Source organism: Saitoella complicata, assembly GCF_001661265.1.
Source record: "Saitoella complicata NRRL Y-17804 unplaced genomic scaffold SAICOscaffold_20, whole genome shotgun sequence".
Taxonomy (NCBI): Eukaryota; Fungi; Ascomycota; class Saitoellomycetes; order Saitoellales; family Saitoellaceae; genus Saitoella; species Saitoella complicata.
Window position 1 is genome coordinate 241,280 of NW_017567011.1, and position 23,306 is coordinate 264,585.

General features: G+C 52.3%; 14 protein-coding genes across 14 annotated transcripts; 9 read left to right on the forward strand and 5 right to left on the reverse strand.

Annotated features, from left to right (window-relative positions):
- The first annotated feature begins 545 nt into the window (after positions 1 to 545).
- On the forward strand, positions 546 to 2,769 carry SAICODRAFT_95538 (glucose-repressible alcohol dehydrogenase transcriptional effector). The gene is made up of 2 exons (XM_019171983.1): positions 546 to 1,426; positions 1,477 to 2,769. The coding sequence occupies exons 1-2, from the start codon at positions 655 to 657 to the stop codon at positions 2,688 to 2,690; spliced, it is 1,986 nt and encodes a 661-aa protein (XP_019022526.1). The 5' UTR covers positions 546 to 654; the 3' UTR covers positions 2,691 to 2,769.
- Positions 2,770 to 3,049: 280 nt separating this feature from the next.
- On the forward strand, positions 3,050 to 4,443 carry SAICODRAFT_83352 (4-nitrophenylphosphatase). The gene is made up of 3 exons (XM_019171313.1): positions 3,050 to 3,190; positions 3,247 to 3,315; positions 3,371 to 4,443. Exons 1-3 carry the CDS (start codon positions 3,103 to 3,105, stop codon positions 4,126 to 4,128), a joined length of 915 nt encoding a protein of 304 aa, XP_019022527.1. The 5' UTR covers positions 3,050 to 3,102; the 3' UTR covers positions 4,129 to 4,443.
- Positions 4,260 to 4,649, reverse strand: SAICODRAFT_20779 (uncharacterized protein; the record flags this gene model as incomplete). The annotated part of the gene is made up of 3 exons (XM_019166323.1): positions 4,579 to 4,649; positions 4,381 to 4,522; positions 4,260 to 4,327 (listed from the first exon to the last, which is right to left on the reverse strand). The coding sequence occupies exons 1-3, from the start codon at positions 4,618 to 4,620 to the stop codon at positions 4,260 to 4,262; spliced, it is 252 nt and encodes an 83-aa protein (XP_019022528.1). The 5' UTR covers positions 4,621 to 4,649.
- An 88-nt stretch (positions 4,650 to 4,737) lies between these two features.
- SAICODRAFT_36457 (putative ATP-dependent Clp protease proteolytic subunit) lies at positions 4,738 to 5,488 on the forward strand (the record flags this gene model as incomplete). Its single annotated transcript, XM_019168504.1, has 2 exons — positions 4,738 to 4,851; positions 4,913 to 5,488. 2 exons carry the CDS (start codon positions 4,738 to 4,740, stop codon positions 5,486 to 5,488), a joined length of 690 nt encoding a protein of 229 aa, XP_019022529.1.
- Positions 5,189 to 7,684, reverse strand: SAICODRAFT_83360 (transcription factor TFIID complex subunit Taf5). Its single transcript, XM_019171314.1, has 3 exons — positions 7,518 to 7,684; positions 7,317 to 7,464; positions 5,189 to 7,265 (listed from the first exon to the last, which is right to left on the reverse strand). Exons 1-3 carry the CDS (start codon positions 7,589 to 7,591, stop codon positions 5,550 to 5,552), a joined length of 1,938 nt encoding a protein of 645 aa, XP_019022530.1. The 5' UTR covers positions 7,592 to 7,684; the 3' UTR covers positions 5,189 to 5,549.
- Positions 7,685 to 7,753: 69 nt separating this feature from the next.
- Positions 7,754 to 9,366, forward strand: SAICODRAFT_95550 (uncharacterized protein; the record flags this gene model as incomplete). Its single annotated transcript, XM_019171984.1, has 2 exons — positions 7,754 to 7,816; positions 7,873 to 9,366. The coding sequence occupies exons 1-2, from the start codon at positions 7,787 to 7,789 to the stop codon at positions 9,364 to 9,366; spliced, it is 1,524 nt and encodes a 507-aa protein (XP_019022531.1). The 5' UTR covers positions 7,754 to 7,786.
- Positions 9,367 to 9,596: 230 nt separating this feature from the next.
- On the forward strand, positions 9,597 to 10,749 carry SAICODRAFT_67021 (mitochondrial carrier; the record flags this gene model as incomplete). Its single annotated transcript, XM_019170279.1, has 3 exons — positions 9,597 to 9,799; positions 9,852 to 10,471; positions 10,511 to 10,749. Exons 1-3 carry the CDS (start codon positions 9,690 to 9,692, stop codon positions 10,747 to 10,749), a joined length of 969 nt encoding a protein of 322 aa, XP_019022532.1. The 5' UTR covers positions 9,597 to 9,689.
- Positions 10,750 to 11,062: 313 nt separating this feature from the next.
- Positions 11,063 to 13,096, forward strand: SAICODRAFT_83369 (Vps5-domain-containing protein). Its single transcript, XM_019171315.1, has 3 exons — positions 11,063 to 11,236; positions 11,290 to 12,764; positions 12,814 to 13,096. The coding sequence occupies exons 1-3, from the start codon at positions 11,101 to 11,103 to the stop codon at positions 12,958 to 12,960; spliced, it is 1,758 nt and encodes a 585-aa protein (XP_019022533.1). The 5' UTR covers positions 11,063 to 11,100; the 3' UTR covers positions 12,961 to 13,096.
- A 13-nt stretch (positions 13,097 to 13,109) lies between these two features.
- On the reverse strand, positions 13,110 to 13,648 carry SAICODRAFT_72694 (uncharacterized protein; the record flags this gene model as incomplete). The annotated part of the gene is made up of 2 exons (XM_019170790.1): positions 13,589 to 13,648; positions 13,110 to 13,536 (listed from the first exon to the last, which is right to left on the reverse strand). Exon 2 carries the CDS (start codon positions 13,509 to 13,511, stop codon positions 13,110 to 13,112), a length of 402 nt encoding a protein of 133 aa, XP_019022534.1. The 5' UTR covers positions 13,512 to 13,536; positions 13,589 to 13,648.
- Positions 13,649 to 13,812: 164 nt separating this feature from the next.
- SAICODRAFT_20786 (uncharacterized protein) lies at positions 13,813 to 16,154 on the forward strand (the record flags this gene model as incomplete). Its single annotated transcript, XM_019166324.1, has 1 exon — positions 13,813 to 16,154. One exon carries the CDS (start codon positions 13,813 to 13,815, stop codon positions 16,075 to 16,077), a length of 2,265 nt encoding a protein of 754 aa, XP_019022535.1. The 3' UTR covers positions 16,078 to 16,154.
- Positions 16,155 to 16,342: 188 nt separating this feature from the next.
- On the forward strand, positions 16,343 to 17,536 carry SAICODRAFT_31361 (uncharacterized protein). Its single transcript, XM_019167898.1, has 2 exons — positions 16,343 to 16,510; positions 16,572 to 17,536. The coding sequence occupies exons 1-2, from the start codon at positions 16,454 to 16,456 to the stop codon at positions 17,340 to 17,342; spliced, it is 828 nt and encodes a 275-aa protein (XP_019022536.1). The 5' UTR covers positions 16,343 to 16,453; the 3' UTR covers positions 17,343 to 17,536.
- Positions 17,537 to 17,911: 375 nt separating this feature from the next.
- Positions 17,912 to 19,880, reverse strand: SAICODRAFT_83374 (uncharacterized protein; the record flags this gene model as incomplete). Its single annotated transcript, XM_019171316.1, has 3 exons — positions 19,548 to 19,880; positions 19,291 to 19,497; positions 17,912 to 19,236 (listed from the first exon to the last, which is right to left on the reverse strand). Coding segments are annotated over exons 1-3 (1,836 nt in total), but the record flags the coding sequence as incomplete, so codon positions are not given.
- A 198-nt stretch (positions 19,881 to 20,078) lies between these two features.
- On the reverse strand, positions 20,079 to 21,479 carry SAICODRAFT_49370 (Metallo-dependent phosphatase; the record flags this gene model as incomplete). The annotated part of the gene is made up of 1 exon (XM_019168965.1): positions 20,079 to 21,479. A coding segment is annotated over one exon (1,401 nt), but the record flags the coding sequence as incomplete, so codon positions are not given.
- Positions 21,480 to 21,802: 323 nt separating this feature from the next.
- On the forward strand, positions 21,803 to 23,143 carry SAICODRAFT_20790 (uncharacterized protein). Its single transcript, XM_019166325.1, has 4 exons — positions 21,803 to 21,905; positions 21,961 to 22,344; positions 22,409 to 22,547; positions 22,599 to 23,143. The coding sequence occupies exons 1-4, from the start codon at positions 21,888 to 21,890 to the stop codon at positions 23,057 to 23,059; spliced, it is 1,002 nt and encodes a 333-aa protein (XP_019022539.1). The 5' UTR covers positions 21,803 to 21,887; the 3' UTR covers positions 23,060 to 23,143.
- The last annotated feature ends 163 nt before the right edge of the window (positions 23,144 to 23,306 follow it).

The window sequence follows — 23,306 nt, forward strand, 5'->3', positions numbered from 1 at the left end:
AACGGATGTATACATGGCACTCGGTGCGTAGTTTTGCAGACCGGAATAAAAGATAACAAGTTCATTCGCTGGCCTCCCAGCTGGCAGTCGAGAAACTTCCACCTCGTCAGCTGGTCGTCTCTGCGCCGGTTTCGTAGCCCAGGCGCGATCTAACCAGCCTCGAATACTGCACAGAAGCATCAAGAACGAAAGAAATATCAGCTTGCTCGGCTTCTTGACCACATATTCGTTGCCGCTGATACGAAACGACCTCCTTTCATCAACGCAATTCGCTTTCAGATCGCTCCGGCCAGCTCCTGGCTGCACCCATCTGCGCCGACAACACGACCCGAGGACGTTTGGACGCATTGACCTCTCGAAGGACGCGTACGGACCGTCAGTCTTATACGATTCGTGGATGTCGAAACGACGGACTTCCTATTAACTACCTCATAGACGTCCTTCTTTACAATCCCATATTCTATGGCCGACAGTTCAGACAGGATACTGAATGGCGGGTTCCAGCCCCAGTATGCTCCTTTTCAGCGGCTCTTTCAGCCTAACAACTCTCGAGGACCATCTCGGTCAAACACAAACACGCCCTCACCGACGCATGACCACATCCTGCCCAATGCCCAATCGCCTGGGTTTGGCTACGGTCGTCAAGGGCACCCTATGATGAACCTTGGACCGAAGTTCACGCCTGGAGGTAATGATAATCATCACGGATTTTCGTCTTTTGGGGGCGGAGGCTACGGAGGAGGTAATCATGTCGGTCAACAACACAGTACACCCACTTTGCAGAACGCACAGCCTTTGACACCGTTCCAGCAAGAGCAACTCGAGATCGCATCCCTTTCGCGCAAATCCAGCGGCATTCATCACCATGCGAAGGTCTCTGTTGAGACTGCTCGTACTGGATCGCGCCCTTCGGCTGCTGTTACGATTACCGACCCAAACCACCCTTCTCAGCCAATCATCAATGGGTTGCACCGCAAGGATGGACCGACGCAGGAGGCGCAGGAGATGCCAAGCGAGGATGGATCGGAGAAGCGACAGGAATGGCGTGCGTTGGATTTGGGCGGTGTTGGCACGAGGAACCTGGCGCAGGAGTTGTTCAAGTACTCCTTCATCACTCAGCTTTACATCAACCACAACAAACTCACATCGCTTCCGCCTGATATCAAGCAACTGAAACTTCTGACTCAGTTGGATGTTAGCGGAAATCAATTGACGAGTGTGCCGGTGGAGTTGGGAATGTTGACGAATTTGAAGGAGCTATTCTTGGTGGACAACCAGTTGACGACATTGCCTGCAGAGCTGGGAACACTCTACCAGCTTAAGACAATCGGAATCGAAGGAAACCCACTGAACGAGCAGTTAAAGAGTCTCATCTACAAGGACGGCACCGTCGGGCTTATCAAGTACCTTCGTGACTCATGTCCTGGTATGACGCCGAGGCTTCCATCCCGAATAGATTGCTAATCGCGTGAACAGTGCCCCTTCCTCCTCCAGAAAGACAATGGTATATCGGAGATAAGAAATCAGACGCCTCGGATGACGCCGAGAAGCGGACACCCGAGCATGGCATCGACTCTTTCAATGTCTTCTGTTACAACATCCTCTGCGACAAGTATGCTACATCTACTATGTACGGATATACTCCTAGCTGGGCGTTGTCGTGGGACTACCGCAAGGAATTGATTCTTCAGGAGGTGATGAGTTATGCCGCGGAGATTGTCTGTTTGCAAGAGGTGGACATCCAGAATTACGAGGATTACTTTGCACCCCAGCTTGCATACGCCGAGTACAAGGGTGTTTTCTGGCCGAAGGGTCGTGCGAAGACTATGCGGGAAGAGGAGCGCAGAACAGTCGATGGTTGCGCGACCTTTTACAAGACCACTACCTTTGACCTTCTTGACAAGAAGTTGATTGAGTTTTCGCAGATCGCGATGTCTCGTGACGACTTCAAGAAGACGGACGATTTCTTCGATCGTGTGCAAAACAAGGACAACATCGCCACTGTTACATTGTTGGAGAACAAGAAGACGGGCGGGAGAGTTATCGCAGTGAATGCGCATATCCACTGGGATCCTCGATTCAAGGATGTTAAGCTCGTGCAGGTTGCGCTTATGATGGACGAGATTCACCGCTTGGCTACGCAATATGCCAAGATTCCTCCACGAGCACGACCTACAAACCACGAGGGTGAGTGGGATCCGCCGAAGTACTCTAATGGCACGAAGATCCCCTTGATCATCTGTGGTGATTTCAACTCCATTGCAACGTCTGGTGTGTACGAGTATTTGTCGAAGGGTATCGCAACTGCAGACCACTCAGATTTCGGAGAGTCCGCCTATGGTGCCCTTACTTCTGAGGGTATCACGCATCCTTTCGCGATGAAGTCTGCTTACGCGAACCATGATATGCAGTTCACGAACTACACGCCTGGTTTCGCTGGTGTAATCGATTACATCTGGTACACTACCAACGCACTGGAAGTGAAGGGCTTGTTGGGTGGTGTCGATGAATCATACCTGGAGCGCGTCGTCGGTTTCCCCAATGCCCACTTCCCGAGTGATCACATTGGCATCATGGCTGAATTCAAGTTCAAAAAACAGGCGGAGACCAAGACTCTTCCTCCACCCGACTTTGGCGAGAGTTCCAGGAGAACGAGTCGACAGGAGACCCGTGGTGGTGCCAGAAGATAAGGTGATGAACGAGAGGGTATATGGATTGGTTTTTATCCGTACATAGTCTTCTACGGCTGGCGATGATGGGTTTTGCGCCAGCTATGATCTTGATCTTTCCTCGGTTATTTTTTCGTTCGACGCTGCACGCGGGATCTGCTGCGTCTGTTAACGTTTTGCTTCGTATTCCCCCTATTTGGTTTCTGCTATGCTGGAGCGGTCATTGTAATTTGTCGTCGGTTGGACGTTCGTTGTTGTTTTTGTAGATACAAAAAGGTCGATATACATTCTTCACTCATTCTCGCTCCTCGCCCAACTGTGTACGTCGTCCCACGGCACTTCGGGGCCGGCTTCGGCAGCTGCATGTCGACGTCCGACGTCCCAGCAGTGCTGTGCCGGAGTGCGATATACGTCGAGCAACCATATTTCAAAGATGACGACCAAGGCGCAGAAGATCACTACAAAAGAGCAGGCAGACACCTTCCTTGCCAAGTTCGATGTCTTCCTCTTCGACTGCGATGGTGCGACCAGCCTCTATTGCAACCATTTGATGAGCAAATACTGATAAATAACGCAGGTGTCCTGTGGTCTGGGAACACCCTCTTGCCTAAGGTCGCGGAGACTATTGCCATGTTGAAGAAGCTAGGTAGACAACAATGTCGTACATATTCGAGAGGAAGGGCGCTGACATGTTTCTTCAGGCAAGCAAGTCGTCTTCGTGACGAATAACTCCACCAAATCCCGCGCCGCCTACAAGAAGAAGCTTGACTCCATGGGCATCCCAGCTGAAGTCAACGACATCTTCGGCTCTGCCTACTCCGCCGCTGTCTACATCAACCGCGTCCTCAACTTCCCCAAAGACAAGAAAGTCTACGTCCTCGGCGAGAGCGGTATCGAAGAGGAGTTGGAAAGCGAGGGTGTCAGATACTGTGGTGGTACCGACCCCGAGGAGAGACGAGCGATCTCTCCGGAGGATTATGATGCAATTGGGCCTGATCCGGAGGTCGGGGCTGTGCTTTGTGGGTTGGATACGCATGTGAATTACTTGAAGCTCGCGAAGGCGCATGCGTACTTGCAGGACCCCAATGTGCTGTTCTTGCAGACGAATGATGACTCGACGTATCCATCTCACGGCAAGCTGTTCCCTGGTGCGGGATCGATTGCCGCGCCGCTCAAGTACTCTACACGTCGTCAAGCTACGGCGTTGGGTAAGCCAAACCAGTCCATGATGGATGCCATTGCGTCCAAATTCCAGTTCGACAGAAGCAAGGCGTGTATGGTCGGTGACCGTCTCAACACCGACATTCAGTTTGGTTTGGGGGGAGGATTGGGTGGGACGTTGTTGGTGTTGACTGGTGTTAGCAAGGTGGAGGAGATCCAGGGTGATGATGCACCCATTGTGCCGCACTACTATGCGGATAAGTTGGGTGATTTGTACTCGGAGGATGCGGCGAACTGAAGGGTGAGAAATGAGAGAAGACAAGATATCGATAGATGGATGAAGATATATGAGATCCCGCTGGGTAATACAAATAGTCCAAACTCCTGAACGCCAATGACATAACACAAATGCTGCACACATCCTCCTCTTTAAGCACCAGGTACATATCGTTTCCTCAGGGTTCGGTACCGCTTCAGGTAATACAATGTTTCCACCTCTACATATCCCATGGTTAACAGCAACATCCGCAACACCGACACATAACCTCACCTTTTCTGAAAAACTCCGCAAACTCAAGCCCCTTCTGAATCTCACCCTCATCACTCAACCTCGCTTTCTTCATAAACGCATCATGTAATCGTGATCGATAATGCTCATACCCCAATGGGTATTCTCTGCCGAGAAACAGGAGCTGTACAAATGTGGTTAACCCATCATATATGATGGAAGATTCCTCACAGTCCGTACCTCTTTGTAGACTCGCTTCACTTCGTATCTCAGGGCTGACATCTTGTAATTATGGTAACAATGATTATCAGTACACCTTCCTCCTCCCTCCTCCCTCCTTGACGCGTGCCTGCATCGCACGAATCACTCGTCCAAACCTCACCGCCAAGAAGAACAACGATGATCCCAAGACTCCTCACAACCGCTTCGAGAGGCCTCGCACGTCGAGCATTAACCTCCCAACATGCCCCAATCAACAGCTTCATGAACGTCCCCATCGTCATCGAGAACACCGTACTTGCTTCTTCCATGACTCTTCCCATTGACCACCTGCTAATCCGATGATCACTCACAGGGCCGCTCAGAACGCGCCTTCGACATCTTTTCCCGCCTCCTCAAAGAACGCATCATCATGCTAAACGGCGAAGTCCACGACGACCTCTCCGCCATTATCATCGCACAACTCCTCTTCCTCGAAGCAGAGGCCCCGGAAAAGCCGATCTCGATGTACATCAACTCACCTGGTGGGAGTGTGAGCGCGGGATTAGCGATCTATGATACCATGCAGTATATCTCGAGTCCCGTTCGTACGCTTTGCGTGGGTGTAGCGGCGAGTATGGGCAGTTTGTTGTTGACGGCGGGAGCCCCGGGGCAGAGGTTTGTGTTGCCGAATGCGTCGGTAATGGTGCATCAGCCATCTGGTGGGACCGCTGGTAAGAGTTCGGATATTGCGATTTATGCAAAGGAGATTTTGAGAACGAGGGATCAATTAAACGGGATCTATAAGAAGCACTTGACGAAGGATAAGTCTTTGGAGGAAATCAATTCCTGGCTGGAAAGGGATTTCTGGATGTCTGCGGAGGATGCTGTAGAGCACGGACTCGTTGACAAGATTCTGGAGAAGCGTGAAATTCCCAAGGATAACAAGTAGGCAGTGCACTTTTGTGTGTGAGGATAGCATACCAAGATACCCCGTTCTCTCTCTTCCTTTACTAATTCGTAATCGCTCCCGCAGCTAACACCAAATTCCGTTTCGTGAAATGCACCTTATACACCGGCGTCCTCTTCGTCCCAAAAGCCGCCATATGGTCACTCGTCTCCAACATCTTTCCATCCTTCCCACCCGCTCCTCCCGCTGTTCCTCCCGTTCCATTCATGTTCCTGGTCATATCGGGTCCGCTTATTGGCGTACCATTAACAACACCCTCCTCCTTCTCCACCGGTGTATTCTTCTTGGCGTCCCACACCCTCACAGTATTATCACTCCCCCCACTCACAATCACAGCCCCATCCCGACTCCAATCCAAACTGTAGATGTACCCCCGCTGATGACCCCGCATATCCTTCAACTTCTTCCCACTCCCGATATCCCAGATTTTGATCGTGCCGTCCTCGCCCGCACTCGCCAGCCATTTTCCATCGGGACTGATTTTGGTTGCGAGTACGCCACCTGTATGGCCTGTGAATACCCGAACCGCGGACCCGCGCTGGACGTCCCACAGTCGGCAGGTCTTGTCGGAGGATCCGGTGACGACGTACGCGGAGTTGGGGTGGAACGAGACGGTATCCACGTCGCTGAGGTGACCCGCGAAAATCCTGAGTGGGTAGATATGCTCCGTACTCCACAATTTCGCGGTCTGGTCTCCACTCGCGGTGGCGAAATAATGCCCAAAGGGACTAAACTTGACGTCCCATACCGGGTGTGTGTGGCCTTTGTATGCGACGATGGAGGAGTATGTGTCCATGCTCCATAGTCTTACGCTCTTGTCTTCGGAGCAGGAGAGGAGGTATTTTGAATCCGGGGAGAACGAGACGCCGTAGACGGGACCGGAGTGCCCGATCATTCGGCGTGTTGAGAGGCCGTCTTCGGGGTGCTGCCCGCCGTACTTGGCTTGTGCCCCGACGAGCTTCTCACCCTTCAAACTCCATACCCGTACGTAACTCTCGCCAAACCCACCAGCTACCAATGACGCATCCTCGGAGAAGTCAACGCAATTTAGGCCGTCGTAGGTGTTGTGGAAGGTATAGATGCATACACTCGGTTTTGCTGCTTGTGGGCCGAGACGGACTCGTTTCCGAATCTCGCGGAGATTCTCGACTTCGGCGCGAACATCGGCGCCTTTGTGGGGTGGTAGAGGGATGTTGTCGCGCATGGGCGAGTCCTCGCTTCCTTCCTGCTTGACGCGCATGAATTCTGGTAGGAGGTCCGCTTCGGTCATCCGTAGTTCTGATTCGACATCTTTGACGAGTTCTGGGTCCATGGGGAATGGACCGAGCTTGACAGCTTGTGCGTTGAAGTCGTCTATTGCCCCCCCACCGAGCCCGATGATTCCTTCTTCGCCTTCTTCGCTGCCTGTACCTGGACGTCCTGCGACGCGGTCGATCGCGACGTGTGCGTTGATGAGGCCCATGCTGACATTTCCGTTGCTTGCTTCGTTTTCGGTGAGGTAGTTTGTTAGGAGGTGATAGGTTGTTTCGCTCATCCGCAATCGGTATTTGTTTGATCTGTAGAGCTTTGCTAGAGGGTCTGTATCGAGATGTGTTGGCAGTACTACGGCACGAAGCCGGGTGAGATCTGATTGATGCTGGATTGTATGCTCATTCGAGAACTTGTCGAAGAATGCTTTCGCGGCTTCGACGTAGCCCTTTTGGATGAGATTGAGGTAGGAGTGAACGAAGACGGGATAGAGAATTCGTCGCAATTCGGGCTGTTTGTCAAACGTCAGCTACCGCATGAGCGTCGCAGGTAGCTAACAAACCTTGTACAGGTCGAGACTTTCATCTGCAAAGTCTCTCAGAGCTTTATATGCGCGCTCATACGCGTCTTGACCTTCTGATGCTCTGCCTCCCTCCGCCTCCACGCGCAACATGGCCTCCGTACGAGTGTACCCCTTCTTATTGAGATATCTTTTGCATAAGATCAGCTTCAGTTTCGACGTATAAGGATGTGTGCGACGTACTCGAGGACAATCCTGTTCAACTCCCCAGCGGAGAACTGGCCCGGCGGGGCTCCAGCAGCCGGATTCTGGGCCATGACAATCAACTGGGCTGTGAATGTGAGGATGAATGCGACTGTCAACAATGAATGCTGGGGTCCAAACAGCAACCGTCGTCGGGGTTGGTGGTGTACGGGAGCGCTGCGAGGCGGTTCATGCGACGGTGCCTGATGAGGGTGCAGCCGACGAACCCCGGATCCGAAATTCCATCAAGTCCGAAAAAGTGTCGGAAAATGTCGATTCCAGGCTTCCTGGATGAGCCTGTACGTTGTGTCTACCGTTTGCACCGAGGCCGTCGCTGATCGAGGAGAATTGATAGCTTGTGCCGCCAGAATCTCCAAGGTCGCCATTGTCGTTCGATGCGGAGTTGAAGACGTTGGAGGATATAGATGTAGCCGCGGAGCGTGAAGCCAGAATACGGGAACAGCAACGCCAGCGATACGAGAAAGCAGCTGCCGGGCTACGAGAGATCGTCACCGACAGCTCCTCTCTCTACGTCAACATCTCCTCGATCCGCATTGCCGGAACCGAGCGAACACGCCCAGCATTTCTCGAACAAGTCCTCCAACCCATCCTCAACTCCCAACAATCAGACGAATGCCTAAAGTCCTCCCTGGATCGACTACAAGAAACCGCAGATTGCCTGAAACGGTTTGGTATCTTTGACGATATCTCAATATCTCTCGACAGAGCCGAAAGCCCGCTAGCCCATATCCACGATGTCGACGCAACACTACACCTCACAGAATCATCTTCACGTGTATCAATACAGCCTTCGACTCATTTGTCTGGATCAGATGCCTCGGCACGGGCGAGGGTGAGTGTTGGACACCTGTTGGGCGGTGCGGAGGAGTTGTCAGTGGCAGCGGAGATTGGGAATCGGTCTCGAAATGCGTACGAGGTGAAACTTGATGCACCATGGAAGGCGTCACCGGACACCCGAGTTTCTCTCTCAGGGTTCTCGTCGCATCGGGATAATAGGGTGCAGATGTCGTATAAGGAGTTACAGCGCGGAGTCAAATTATTGTGGACGCACCAGGATCCGGTACCAGGCAGCGCACGGCATGAGTTTGGATACGAAGCGACGTGGCGGACGCTGACGAATCTACTCCCTACGGCATCACCGATCGTCAAATCCTCCGCTGGTGATTCCTTGAAGTCATCACTCGTCCACCGGTACTCCCTATCGACCCACGACAACGACCTCCTCCCAACATCCGGCTATTCCGTCCGGACATTGGCCGAGTTGGCTGGTGCGGGTCCCTTGGGTGGTGACGCACATCACCTCAAAACCGAACTCCACACCTCCACCGCCAACCTCCTCCACCACCCTTCACAAACATCCGCAACTCTCGGTCTTCGCACGGGATGTATCTACGGCTTGAAGGGGTCAACAAAAGTCCAAGACCGATTCCATCTGGGTGGACCGAGTAATGTGCGGGGATTCCGGGAAGCGGGACTAGGACCACATCAGCGTGGTGATTCGGTCGGCGGAGAAATCTACCTCGCCTTCGGCCTCGGACTCCAAACCAAACTCCCTCTGAACACTTCCTCAGATCACGGCCTTCGTCTCCAAACCTTCCTCGACGGCGGCTCACTCCTCGCACTCGACCCCTCTCGCTCTGTCCCCCGAACTGTGGCAGAGTTGGTGACGAGACCGAGTGTGAGTATGGGCGCGGGCATAGTTTGGGCTGGAGAGACTTTTGGACAGCCGTTGAGGGTTGAGGCGAATTTTGTGTTGCCGGTTGTGGCTAGGAGGGGGGAGGGTGTGAGGAAGGGGGTGCAGGTTGGGGTTGGGTTGGAGTTTATGTGATTGTCGGTAGAGGCGGGCTCGTCTTGGCATCGAAAGGAGGTATAGACGTAGCATGAGGTCATGATCTTCAATAATAGAAGCATTGAGAGTCGTTTTCTATCACTTACAAATCCGCCCATCCGGCTGGTACTGACCGGTATCTCGCGTTACGGTAACGTTCACGGAAGTACCCCGCATCGGCTGGCCCGCCTGCCACTGACGGCTCTCCTCGAGCAAGCACCCTCCCCGCAGTACTTGATCTCTTTTATAACCGTCCTTCAACCTCTCGAAGACCTAATATCCATCACACAGGATCCAAGATCGAATCTACGTAAACCGACAGGATGGCTGTCCTTTCCATCGAGCAACACCCCTCTCTTCCTCCCGTCGGAGACGCCCTCGCGGGAGCTCTGGGTACGGTGTTCGCAAATATCTGTGTCTACCCGTTAGATGTGTATGTCTGACTGCTCTATTATCATGAAATGTTGCTAACGTTGTGGTGATAGCGTCAAGACCCGCACCCAAGTCGCGAAAGATAGTGAGGACGACACCGCAGCGACCAGCAAACCAAAAGCCAAGTCCACCGTCGCTGCAGTTCTGGATCTGATCAAATCCCCATCAGAAGCGTACGCCGGACTCTTCGGGTCGTTGATCGGGAATGCGTCGACCAGCATGGTCTTCTTCTACTTCCACACGCTCTTCAAGACCCATGCCGCAAAGCGTTTCTCCACCGACGGCAAGCTCAGCATCCCGGCTGATTTGGCGGTCGGAGCACTCGCTGGTGCAATTGCCCAGATCTTTACAATCCCGGTTAATGTTGCTACTACGCTGCAGCAGACTCTCCCGCCGTCGAGGAGGCAGGACTTGATGGCGACTTGTCGGACGATCGTGCAGAGTGATGGGGTGATTGGGTTGTGGAAGGGACTTGGGGCAAGTTTGGTTTTGTGTGTTAACCCTGCTATCACGTATGGGTTCTTTGAGAAGGTTCGGGAGTCGTTGTATGGGAACACTGGAGGAAAGTTGACGCCAGGACAAGCCTTTGTCGTCGGAGCCATTAGCAAGGCGATTGCGACGATTGTTACGTATCCCTACATTATGGCAAAGGTCAGGCTGCAGGCTGGAGCGGGTAAGCACTCGCCAGTCACCTCCGGCAAGTCATACGCAGAGGCAGCGAACCCTTTGGTGGATGGCACATTGCAGGAAAAGGAAAACGCCATTACGGTGCTGCAGAAGGTATTGAAGAGGGATGGGTTAAAGGGTTGGTATCGTGGTCTTGATGCGCAAATCTACAAGGCGGTCTTGACTCAGGCCATCCTCTTCTATGCTAAGGAGCACTTCACACGGTACACAATTTTGATGTGGGCGATGGCGAGGAATATGAGAGCCAAGGTGGCGGCAAGATGAAGATGGATTTGGGAAGTGTACGATAGAGCTCGAGATTGAAGAGTGGTACAATATCGATAAGTAGTGAAAGTCAGCGAGTTCTGCATGCCTCCTTCCCACACTGACGCCCGACACCCTGTACATCAGATAGAGAAGTGCAACTAAGAACCTTTGGAGTACTGATGGTAATCTTGATGATCGCAAAGCAAACGAAGCCCTGTAACGTCGACTCGCTTCCCTCTGCTTTCCGCCTTGAGCTTGAATGCGGTTCGTAGTTTCCCCGCTGACGCACGTCAACGCCGACCGACGGAGCACATGAGGTGCATCGATACCGACCAGCTGTCAACATCATCGTGCAAAATAATCCTCAAGATGTCATCAAACGGTCAGCATGGCTTTGACTCAGTCGGCTTCGATGAGCTTTTGTCCAATCCATTCGCAGACTCGTCACCGAAGACTCCACGCCATGAAGTTCCCGAACCGTGCAAGGCGGCCTCTTCATCGCCGGGTACGACGATCTCTGCAGCATCCATAAGGCATTTACTGATCCATTATATACAGAACTAAGTCCAGTGAAGCCTCAAGAACATGCGCCCAAGCCAGTTGAACGCGAAGCTCCAGCCTCGCCTGTTTCTCGTCCTACACCGTCTAGCCGTCGCACGCCGGGCGGTCGCATGACCCAGAGTGTAGTCCTTGACCTCGACGCGGGACCGCTTGGACCTCTAGGTGGAGGACCTCTGAGTGAAGATTCTTCGCCTACAGCATCGTTGCCGACAAGGGATTCCAGACCATCTCGGACGGATCAGGTTCGCCAGGAGATTGACGCGTTGGCTTTGCAGAGTAATGCGGGCCCGAGTCGTGAGGCGCAAGAAGTACCTGGTCTCTCCAGAGAAAACAGCTATAGTCGATCAGCTCCAGAGCCTGCGGTGCCAACTAGCAAACCAAGTCACATCCCGCTGGAACAAGCTGCCAAGCCGTCCTTTGACATCAGCGTCGGCGACCCGCAAAAGATTGGGGATTTGACCAGCAGTCATACAGTGTATAAAGTCCGAACAAAGACGACTTCGAGCGCGTTTAAGGTTCCCGAATTTGCCGTAATGAGGCGTTATCGCGACTTCTTGTGGCTGTTCGATAAGCTGAACTCGAATAACCCAGGTGTTATGGTACCGGCGCCGCCTGAGAAGCAGGCCGTCGGACGGTTCGATGAGGACTTCGTCGAAGCAAGACGGCATGCGCTCGAGAGAATGCTCGTTAAAGTTGCTGCACATCCTGTGCTCCACCGGGACCCGGACTTCAAGCTGTTTCTGGAGTCCGAGACGTTCAATGTGGATGTGAAGCACAAGGAGAAGGAAAGGGCTGCAACGAGTGAAAGCAAGGGTTTCATGGGCGCATTTCTGTCCGGTGCAGGTGTGAAGTTCGTGGAGCAGGATCAGTACTTCGAGGACAAGAAGAACTGGTTGGAGGTGATGGAATATCAGTTGAAGGTCTTATCAAAAGCAATCGATGGTGTTGTGAGGCAGAGGAAGGACTTGGCTGGAGCAACCTACGAGTTTGGCAATTCGCTGTCGTCGTTGTCATCTACGGAGCTGGATCGGGAATTGGGCAACTCGTTGGCTGCATTATCTGACTTGCAAATTCGCATCAAGGAGTTGTACGAACGACAGGCCCAGCAAGATATTCTTACTATGGGTAACACTGTGGAAGAATATGTCCGCCTGTGTGGTTCGATCAAGACGGCCCTGCAGGCCAGACAAAAAGCATACATCTCATGGCAAACCGCGGAGTCAGATCTGACTAAGAAGCGTTCGAGTGTGGACAAGTTGAAGAGACAAGGTCGTACGCAGCAAGACCGTCTTTCTCTGCTGGGTGACGAGCTGGTGGAGTCTGAGCGAAAATGCAATCAACTGCGTCTGGAGTTCGAGGAAGTGGGCAAGCTTCTCAAGACCGAGTTCGAACGCTTCGATAAGGAGAAAGTGGAGGATTTCAAGACCTGTGTTGAGACTTTCTTAGAAAGTGCGGTAGAGAGCCAGAAAGCTGTAAGTTTCCACAGAACCGCACATTTGACAAAGCTAACAACATCATCAGTTGATCGAAGGCTGGGAAACCTACTTGACATATCTGGATCGGGAAGATCAGGATCAACACGAGTCGGTCGGAGACAGGAACGGTGTCTCTGAAGAGCAGCAAACCTCCACAAACCAAGACGAACGGCGGGCTGAAGTTGCAGAATAATCAGGTCATGGTGAACAATCTTGTCGATACGTCGACGCTCTTGATAGGCAGGATATATGGTTTTCTCTTTCAAAGGCTGAACCCAGAAGTACAAATTCCACATGCAGAAACAAAACCCAGATAACGCCATTAGAGAATAATTCCCACCTTTATTTCTTGCCCTTCTTCTTCTTTTGGTATTCCTTTCCTTTGAGTGGTTCAACACCACCCACAAGCAAGTCCGCAAAAGAGTCCTCCCCTTCTTCCTCTGCTCCACCAAAGTCAAATCCGTAACGAGACTGGAACAATGCCGTTCGGCCAGACTCGTCTGATCGGTTTGCCAAGTTCATATGGGGGTTCCAGAGCGGGTTGTTGCGGTTGTCACGAACTAGACGGTACGATGGTTTAGGTGAGGTGGTCATTCTAGTGACAGTCGCTCCGTTGGAAAGGACGACAGTCTGCGGGAACAAGCGTGGCAGAGCAGTACGTTGTACAGCGTAAGTGCGGGTTTGCTGGCAGGTGCTGGAGAGCATGGGCGAAGTTGCCGCACGCTTGACGTTGTTGAAGAGCATCTTGGGCTGTATTATGTGGGCGATCCTGTCGGTCGGCTGTCAGGATGAGAGTTACGAGCAGCGACAATGGAGCATACCTGATCGTTCTCTGCCTTTTGCAAATGGTTGACTGTATCAATCTTTCGAGCTGTTTGTATATATATACATGCCTGCTGGACGTACGCGGCCGCACAAAAAGTGTTCAGGCACGACGGCGGGAGGTAGCTTCGCTCGAAAGCACCGACTTTACTGAACAACAAAGAACGACGAAGGAGTGGCTATGAGAGCCCAATAGAACCATCCATTGCATCGAAAGAGATCCATGGGAAATCGCAGCTTGGCCTTGAAGCGCCTTGTCGCTTCGAATGGTCAGGCCTCTGCGGCTTCCGCAAGAAGTCGTCGGACAGCCGCCGATGCGAAACAGCAGGTTCGGCAGTCCAGTGCACCTTCTACACCCACCTCGGAGAACGCCTCTCGCAAGTCCTCGGTGGATGAGACGAATGCTGTGGTTCTGCACGATCACGACGGCACGGACGCCAATGACTACTCCGATCCAACATACAACGGTAATTGCACTATCAGCGTTGTCCCGAATGCTTCAGATGACAATCAGAAGTTCCATTACTCCTCTGCTTCGACGAAGCGTGAAGCTCTTCTTACGCCTCATCCTTTCCTCGACTCGCTCGCGCTTTTGATCCTCCTCCTACACCTTCCCGCAACCTTACTCACTACGCTCCATCTTTTGTTCGCCTGTCTTATGTTTGTGGCGCCCAATGCTTCTTCTTCTGCAAGTGCCACCAGCAACTTCATCAGCCAGGGAACAAGCGCACCGCCTTCGCTGCCCACCGTCCTCCTCGCTGACGCGTCAGTCGCTCTCATATCAGCATTCCTCTTGCCTCAGGCTCGCGGTTTCATCGTGGACTTGGCGCAAGCAGTCATTGCAACTGCTTTGGGAGGTGGAGGATTCAGGGCTGCTGCCATGTGTGCGGGTGTTGTGGGCGGAGCTCGGATTGCTAGGTCGAAGATGCCGTACAGAATGACCACCATTATCCAGCCCACGGACAGCGCTCTGGGATGGCTAATGAGTACTACTCCATTTGATGCTCCAGGCATGCGTCAGCAGATTGGTGCATTTACATGGATTCAGGATGCCATCGCGGTACATGTGGTTGGGCAGGGAGTCATGCGTGCTTTACGACGTTGGATTCTTGATGGGTCGGTTGACGCTGCATCTACTACATCTAATAACGGGAAGAAGGAAAAGGACATTGAAACGAACAATTTGCAAGTTACCACTACAAATTCGAAGAAGAAGAAGGGTTCGTCACTTCGGTCTATGCCATTGTGGAACGTTATTGCCGGTGCTTTGGTGTTTGCTGCCAAAGAAGCCGAGTTACGACCACAAGAGAGTCCATCATCTAATGAAGAGGTTGTGTGGGTCACCTCCATCGATTCTGGAAGTGTATCCTTTTCTATTTCATTTGGCGATCGGTACAGGGAAGAGCATCCGCCACTTACTGTGCGTGTGAATGGCATTCTTTGGACTCAAACGACATTCGAACCTTTGACTCGCACGGCTCAGAATATTCATGGGGATGAGGGCGATGAAGGTAATGGCGTTGAACAGGAAGAATATGCACAGGCTGAGAAAGACGGCTCCGTGTGGCTCATTCGCGTCTCTGGGTTGGCGTCTGTTACGGAATATGAGTTTGAGATTTCGCTCGAGGACGATTTGATTTGCAGAGCCAGCATCTGTACATCGCCTAAGCAGGCTGCTCTGGCACAGAGCCAACCTCAGGCGCCCGCCCGTCCCTTCTCACCCCTAACCACTCTATTATCCACTGTCGAAACTGCAAGCGCGTCTCTCCAAGATCTCCGACAACGACTCCGTCGTGTGCGACGCGACAACTCCAAGCACCTGTCTTCCCTTCGATCTGAGATCGATACCCTTCGCAACCGGGTTAGTAACGGCGATAAGGGTGACGAGCGTGCCTGGAGACGGGTTTTGTTTTTGAGGGAGTTTGTAAGGAGAACTGAGGACGAAGCGATTGCGATGGAACAGGAGAAAGTTCACGTCGAAGCGGAGCATAAGGAGGTGTCTGAGAACTGGACCATGAAGAAAAAGGAATGGGAAGCAGAGATGGCGACTTTGTCAAAAGCTGAAGAGGAGGTTAAGAATGCCCGCATGCTTAGCCGAACCAAGCTTGATCAGGTTGAAGGAGACAAAACCATAATCATGGCACGCAAAGACAAGCTGCTTGCGAAGAAAGCTCGGCTTAACGCGGAGTTGGAGCGCTTGCAGTCATCCGAGCGTGATATGATGCAGGAGAACGGGAGGGAAATCCGCAGGTTGGCGAGGGAGGAACGCCAACAGCGTCGTCAGGCTCTGGAGCTTGAGTTCGTCGAGGCTATCGATGGCATGCAGAAGGGGGTAATTGATCTCCGCTCTCGCGTGACAGCGACCTGGCAACAGCTTCAGGGCTATGGCGTGAATGGACTCCAGTCCGACGTTGGCATGAGTCGTCCCATGTCGCCGCCGCTCGTTGGTGATTCCCTTTCTCGGTTGTCCCCTGGATTTCCGCTTTAGACTTTGGTTTTCATTCTCTTCAATATCATGTTTCTATACTCTAGAAAGCACCTCGTTGCCCAGTCCAGCGTTCCACCTCATGGACGGAGTCCTAATGTATAGCTACGATTGAGGATAAGTAGGTGGCACTGACATTATACGTATCTAACATGAGAAAAGATTGTAAATGTTCGAGCCGTCCGGGGTGATACAGCAGGTGTTCAGGGCTATCGCGCGTATCTGCGGGGCCCATGCCCAAATTCTGCTCCGTTCCACACCTCCATGTCGTATGCGTAACAGAAGTTTCCTTGAATCGCTCTCGTCATTTGCAGCTGCGTTACGGACAAAAGTCACTTTTCCCTCATTGCAACAACCCGTATCAAAGATACCCATTCCAATGCCTGCAGCAGAGAAGACTAAGAAGGTCGGAGGGAACTGGAAAGCGCTACAGAAGGTATCTTCTCTCGTCAGTTCATTGATCACGAAGAAAGTCACTGACCAAGCCATGGTGACAGACAATAGCACCCTCCAGATCCTCGAAACCCTACGACAGGCTGAAAGTGAAGAAGACCCTTGCGACTGAAGCTGACAAGAAAGCCTCTCTGCTGGCGTTCGCAGAGGATAATGATATCTCACCTGAAGACCTTGCAAAAGCCTACGGCGCCGAAGCTGTCTCGAAAAAATCAAAAGGGAGCACACTGACATCCTCCAAAAACACCAAGATCGGGAGATATGTCGCGATTGATTGTGAAATGGTCGGTGTTGGCCCGGACGGAACACAATCAACCCTTGCACGTGTATCTGTCGTTAACTTCCACGGCAACGAAGTCCTTGATCTATTTGTCCTCCCAAAAGAAAAAGTCACGGATTATCGAACATTCGTTTCCGGCATCACCCCAGCAATGCTAAAAGCCGAAAACGGTGCCCTTCCCTTTGAATCCGTCCAACAACGTGTTGCCGACATCCTCCAAGACCGCATCCTCATCGGGCACGCCGTCCACCATGATCTTGCTGCTCTTCTCCTCAAACACCCTCGCTCCAGAATCCGAGATACGTCGCTATACCCGCTGTATCGTCAACTGAGTAAAGGCAAGACGCCGTCGTTAAAAAGGTTGGCCAAGGAGTTGTTGGGGATTGAGATTCAGAATGTGGAGAGTAATGATTCTGGACGAGGACACAGTTCCGTTGAGGATGCCAAGGCGACGATGAGCCTATATCGGAGGGAGAAGGAGGGGTTTGAGAAGGAGTTCGGGGGGTTGAAGGGAGCTAGGAAGGCAAAGGAGTAGATGTTCGGGTTGGGATTGGGACACTGGTGGGATGGTGGGATGAGAAATACGTATATGGGTTTGTGCTCCACATCCAATCCGAGACCTGGCCCGGTCTATCTCTGGAATTACGCACAGAACTCATCATATCGCTGACAGGAGATAGCATGGACGTGCGAATATTTATGTAGTCGTGTGTTTTACCCAGAAAGAATATAAGATTATCTTAAACTCGTGTTGCACCGGGCAGCACTTAGAATAAGCCAAAGAACGCCGGCGCCCCCCGCCCATGGCCATGTGACATATAGCTTCGTCATTTTCATCCTTGAAAAGATTCCCGCCAGACAATATTATCGCCTAATCATCCAACCTCCGTACCATTATATATCCTCGTATCATCTCCTGGCCAGGGCGTCCTCCACGAGCTGGTTCAACCTCTTGTTCGTCACCTTTAGCTGATGCAACTCGTACTGCCAAGACGAACTTCTCGTTGTATCAAGTTCGTCAAAGATATTTGCATCCATGTTGTGCTCCGCTGATGGTGACGTACGTTGAGTAATTCCAGAAGGCCCGGAAGATGATGGTGAGGAGCCGGTACTCGGGTGAGAAGACAATTGGGGAATGGAGGGGCCGGAAGGGAGTGCAAGGGCAGACGGCGAACCTTGAACACGTCGTGCGTTCACGAGCACGTACGTGGCGTCAAAGCCGTTCGCGGAGGGTACATCGCCGGGGAAGAAAGTCCAAGTCAAGTGGATGACATTACCTAGCTTGTCCTGCATGCCGATAACGACGTCTGTCACTTGGTCCCTCATGCTGCGAACAGTATCGAGAGCGCTTCGAACGAGAAGCTGGCTCTCCTGGGCAACCAACCTATAGACCGTTGCTCCAACCATCTCATCGCTTGACATACCTCCAAGAATGGCCTTTACCGTGTTTGTTGCGGAAAGCACAATGCCACCGTACGAGACCTTCAGCCAGAACTCCTGAGGGGTAGCTGCAGATTGTGTTGGAGGCGCCGTGAGGACATTTCTCCACTTCAAGTCGTAAATCCTCGTCTCCCTTCCGAGCAAACAGACGTACTTCCTGTTCTTGCTTCCCGGTTCGATGTGCAAGTGACCTTCACTCTCGAACCACATGAATCCGCTGTGTTTTCTCATGAGACGGAAGACGAGACTGACATGGCTGGTGGCTGGGTTGGTCGAGTTCTTGATCTCTCGCATGACTGGTACAATGTCACTTGGGTGGCAAATGGAAGAGAACTGCTTGCCAACAAGATCGTCTGCTTCGTGTTCGAGAAGCTCGGCTGCCGATTGTGAACAGTAAAGGATGATACCCTTCAATGACACCACGTAGACCACTGCTGGAGCATTGTCCAACAAGTACTTCGCCAAGATATGACCTGCCAAGTCCTGTTTCCTCTGTGCTGGAGGCTGCAAAATCTCCTGCAAACTAGGCGCCGCAGATCCGGCTGGCAACTGCGGTTGCAGTTGCTCTTGCTCATCGTCATCCTCTACTTCTTGCACATCCTGCGAATCTGGACCAGCAGGCGAGATCTGGGCTGGCAGTGTCGACATACGGTAATTGACGGTGTACGATCCATCCTTTAACGTCTCCAAAATGGCGTTGGGCTGCTCGACCAAGTCCACCTGGAAACCGACAAAGAACGCGATCTCATTGGGGTTCTCCCATGTAACGGGAATGACTGTTAGCAAGTTTACGAAAGGTTGACCGCCCTTTTTGTAGTTGATTAGCGAAACCTGTGCTTCCTTGCCTTGGTTTTGCGCGATCTTAAGGAGTGTGGTCGCGTTGTTGTCTGTGTGCTTTCGTCTCTCCTGGGGGTTGATCCTGCCCTCAGGTGATTGAAGGAAACGACAGTTACGTCCGAGGATCTCTTTTCCGGTGTATCCAGTCAAGCCTGCACGCCCAAGTTAGCCTCCACTGCGTGTGAATAGCAGGTTTGCGATCTCACCTTCAAAAGATGGTGAAATATAGCAGATTGTGTTGTCGTCAGTGCGGGCATCTGTTACTACGAAAGAGCAAGACATATCGATGGGGCCCAGCTGGATCTGGGGGTTTGGACGGGTAATGACACGCGCCAATACACCGAGCAAGTCAAATCCTGAACTCGAGTAAAAGCCTGGAATATTAGGGTTGTTTGCGAGAGTAGGTTGTTGTTCTGCGTATAACCGTCAGTCCTGCCATCGATACGTCGCTGAAAAGACTTACGCTGTCGGTAAAGCGGTGTAGGGTTCATCTGCGGATATGTGCTAGATGGCCGGTCCTCCGTCATGCGTGATGGCCTGGCAAATGACTCCTCTTCCTCATCCTCATTGAAGTCATCACCTTCTCCATCGTCATCCGACTCTGAATCGGTTGCGCCCTCTCCATACCGTGGCGCACTTTGTCCTTGCTGCTGGTGCAGCTGCTGCGGTGCGTACTGCGATTGATGGCCCTGCTGCTGCAGATAGGACGGTGGAAGCGAGCCTGAAGGCTGAGCCGGCATGTATTCAGAGTACTGATGAGGATTCATTGTCGGATCAGTAGCCTGGGGTGGTGATACCTCCCAGTGGGTCCGGCCTCCGCTTGATTTTGGTGGTGAGGATAAGCGTGCCTGTCAAAGCGCCTTGACGCAAGCCCTGCCCGCCAGATGCCGGCCGTCCCCACCCTCCGGGTAATGAGGTAATTAGATTTGATATATCTCTATATGCTCTGCTTATATATTATGCTTTATGATAGTGTTGCAGGCGATAAGCTCTGTCCTTGCCCAACCAAACCCTGTGGATCCAGTCTTTCGTCTGTGACGGGCCATTCCGCTCTCTTGTACGTCGAAATTGACCCGTCTTCCACATCGAAGTCAAATATTCTTAGCTTTCTGATGAAGCCATTGTATCCTCCATAACCCCCGAAGCCCGATCCACCAGCGTAGCACATCCACAGCCGTGCTTGATCATCTATCATGCAATACTCATTGGCGTGATCATGCCCAGCAGTCACCACATTCACCCCAGAATCTAACAGAGCAGCTTGGAAGCCAGAGTTGAACGTCGGAGCAGTCGGGGGTTCACGCCAGTCTCCAATGAAGCGGTTGGATTTCATGCGGTACTCCGGTAGGGGAATATGGATGAATGCCATCGACAATTGATGACGGGTATCCTTCTGCTCGACACGCCCAGCTTGTTCTTGGTTAAACCACGAGATCTGGCTTTGCTTGATCCAATCGTATCCTGGCTGGTTCTTCTCGTCCGGCGAGTATTTGTGCGTGTCGATAAAGTAAAAGGTCAAGGCGGGAAAGTCATCGTTCGCGGCAGGAATGGTGATCACGTAGTTACCAACGCCATCAATATCCGCGGGACCTGCCTGGCTGAGACTGTATGGTAAGCCTTCAAGCAGCTTCATCTGCTCCGCTCGGGTTAGGTCTCCTTCATCGTCGTGGTTTCCAAAGATTGCCGCATAAGGCATTCGCCGTGCTATCAACGGCTCAACGAACTTATACATGGCCGACCGTGTATCCGGTGCTGTATCGCCGTTGATTTGGTCGCCAGTCAATACGACCATATCTGGCTTCTCTTCATCCAGGATGCGTGTGAGAAACTCCAGGGTCCTCGGGTCAGCCTCGCAATTGGCCGCAGTATCTGCTGGTTCAGCGTCTCGACACGCTCCAACGGATGTAGAAAGATGCAAGTCCGCAACCTGTAACACCTTGAACTTCCCGTTCGCATTCACCCGCACCTCCGGCTTTCTAAACGTCTTTATCACTCCGTGCCGTATGGATAGATGCGCCTCGCTGTGCTCCAATGTTCCACCACGAACCAGTGACCAACCAGGTCTTACTTCCACTGCATCAATACCATACAAAATGTCAACTCCTGTGACTGCGTCATGAGGTGCAGCTGCTTCCCGCTGTATCCAGATGCCTCCCGGTCTATATTCCCATGCAATACCCGTCTCTGCAAAAGCCAAACGCCCTGAACGAACCTCCCTAATAACACTCTTATCGTCTGATGATGCCCTCCGGTCAATAAGCACAAACGCTTGCTGAATCCACCCCTTCCGTAGAAACAAGTCTCTGTCAACGCGCTCCCATCCACTCCTACTACACGACCCAAACACTCGAAGTGCGCGCCATTTGTTGCATGTAACAACGGTGATGTCTCGTATTGGTCTGGTATCATCAAGCGAGGATATGCGTGCTTGCCGTTCGTCTCGCGTGCCGTAGAGGAAGCACAGCGCAAAGACCAGCGCACCCAGCAGTACCCGCTGAATTAGCAAAGGCGAGACTGTTGTACGACGTTGCACCTTTGGAAGGTAATTCATGGTCTCCCAATTCAAATAGTTACGGCATACCTGCCTGACTGTTGACTCGGTGGACTTATCTGATTACAGTGTACTACAGCTACGGGCGCCTTCGGTACGTCTGGCAACCGAGGCGCAGTTTCATTACAGAGCGACCGCAGCAGGCCAGGTAGGTGTACACAACACCCTGAACACCCTGGAGACGGTTACCCTCCGTTCTGCTGGCATCGACCTATTCAAACAAACAGAAACAAGAACTTGAACATCCCTGCTATGCCTGGCTACGAGAGGGTGAGTCACTGTCTTTGTCCGACAGTCTTGCCACATATGCTGACATCACCTATAGGTCCCTGTCGCGGACGAAGCCGACCATCAATCTTCTATTGCACCGCCAGCAACACGGCCCGGCCTCCCAGACTCTCCACCTCCTAGTTTTCGTGAAGCAATCTCCCAAGACGCAGAACTTGATGCAGCCTTCAACAACCCCGACGCCGAGGAGGAGTCAGAGGACGAAGATCAGCATGCATATCGACTCCATGGACGACAACCGAATCAGGAAGTGGAGCGTGTAACGCTACTACAACAAAGTGAAGAGAGTTCTACACAGTCGACACCGGCAGCTTGTGCAAGTGGGAGGACACAACCAAGAAATCACAATGTTGAGGGTGTGTTCAGTAATTTGAGTGCCAAGCCTGAGGTTGAGACGGAGAAGGTTGAGGAGCATCCTCCGGTATGTACCGCCCATGCGACGGCTTCGATGCCCGGCGGGACATATGTGTTAACTCGATGCATAGACCTACGATGAAGCTTCCTCCGACCAAGCGCCACCGTATTGGGAGACGACGATCATCGCTCCCGGTATGTCTTCTGACGATGTCTTTGTTGACGGTCTTCCAGTCGGCAACGTCTTCTCCTTTGTCTGGAATATGCTCAGTACGTTGCTCTTTACCTACACCATGCCACGCGTCCTAACCCATGACTTAGTTTCTATGTCTTTCCAATTCGTCGGATTCCTCCTCACATACCTCCTCCACACCTCACACGCTTCCGCCCAAGGTGCCAAGGCTGGCCTTGGTATCACATTGATCCAGTATGGTTTTTACCTCCAGAACCCGAACGCATACGCTACGGACTTCAGCTCCACTGACCCCTTTTTCGGCACCCCGATTGATCCCACGGATCCCAACAGTGCACTTACGTATACCGGTGATGCTGCGACCGTACCGCCAGCTGTACCCAGTGGTACTGGTACGGAGGTGGATGCGATTAGCGGAGGAGAGTGGTTGAGTTACGTCTTGATGGTCGCAGGATGGTTTTTGTTGATCAGATCAATCAGTGAGTTCTTCAGGGTGAGGAAACTTGAGGAATTGGTTAGGCAGACACCGACGAGGCCAGGTGATGGACCGGCTGTGGTTCGTGAGGGCGAGGGTGAGAATGCCGTCTGAGTTGTCTGAGCATTATTAGTATTGGTTTTACATTCCCGGTGCCATTGCGGCGTGATTCTTGGAGCTTTATTGCAGCCGGATGACATTTCTCTTTTTTTTTATTCCTAGGGCCAAGCCGTTCTACATGGTTATCTCAATATTGTCGTCCTCTTGACCTTGGTCTTCTGAGCTCAGCTGGGTTCTGGGGCAGCTCTTGGTGTTCCGCGCAGGTGGTCCAACCCAACCCCACAATTCGGATGCGTGTGAC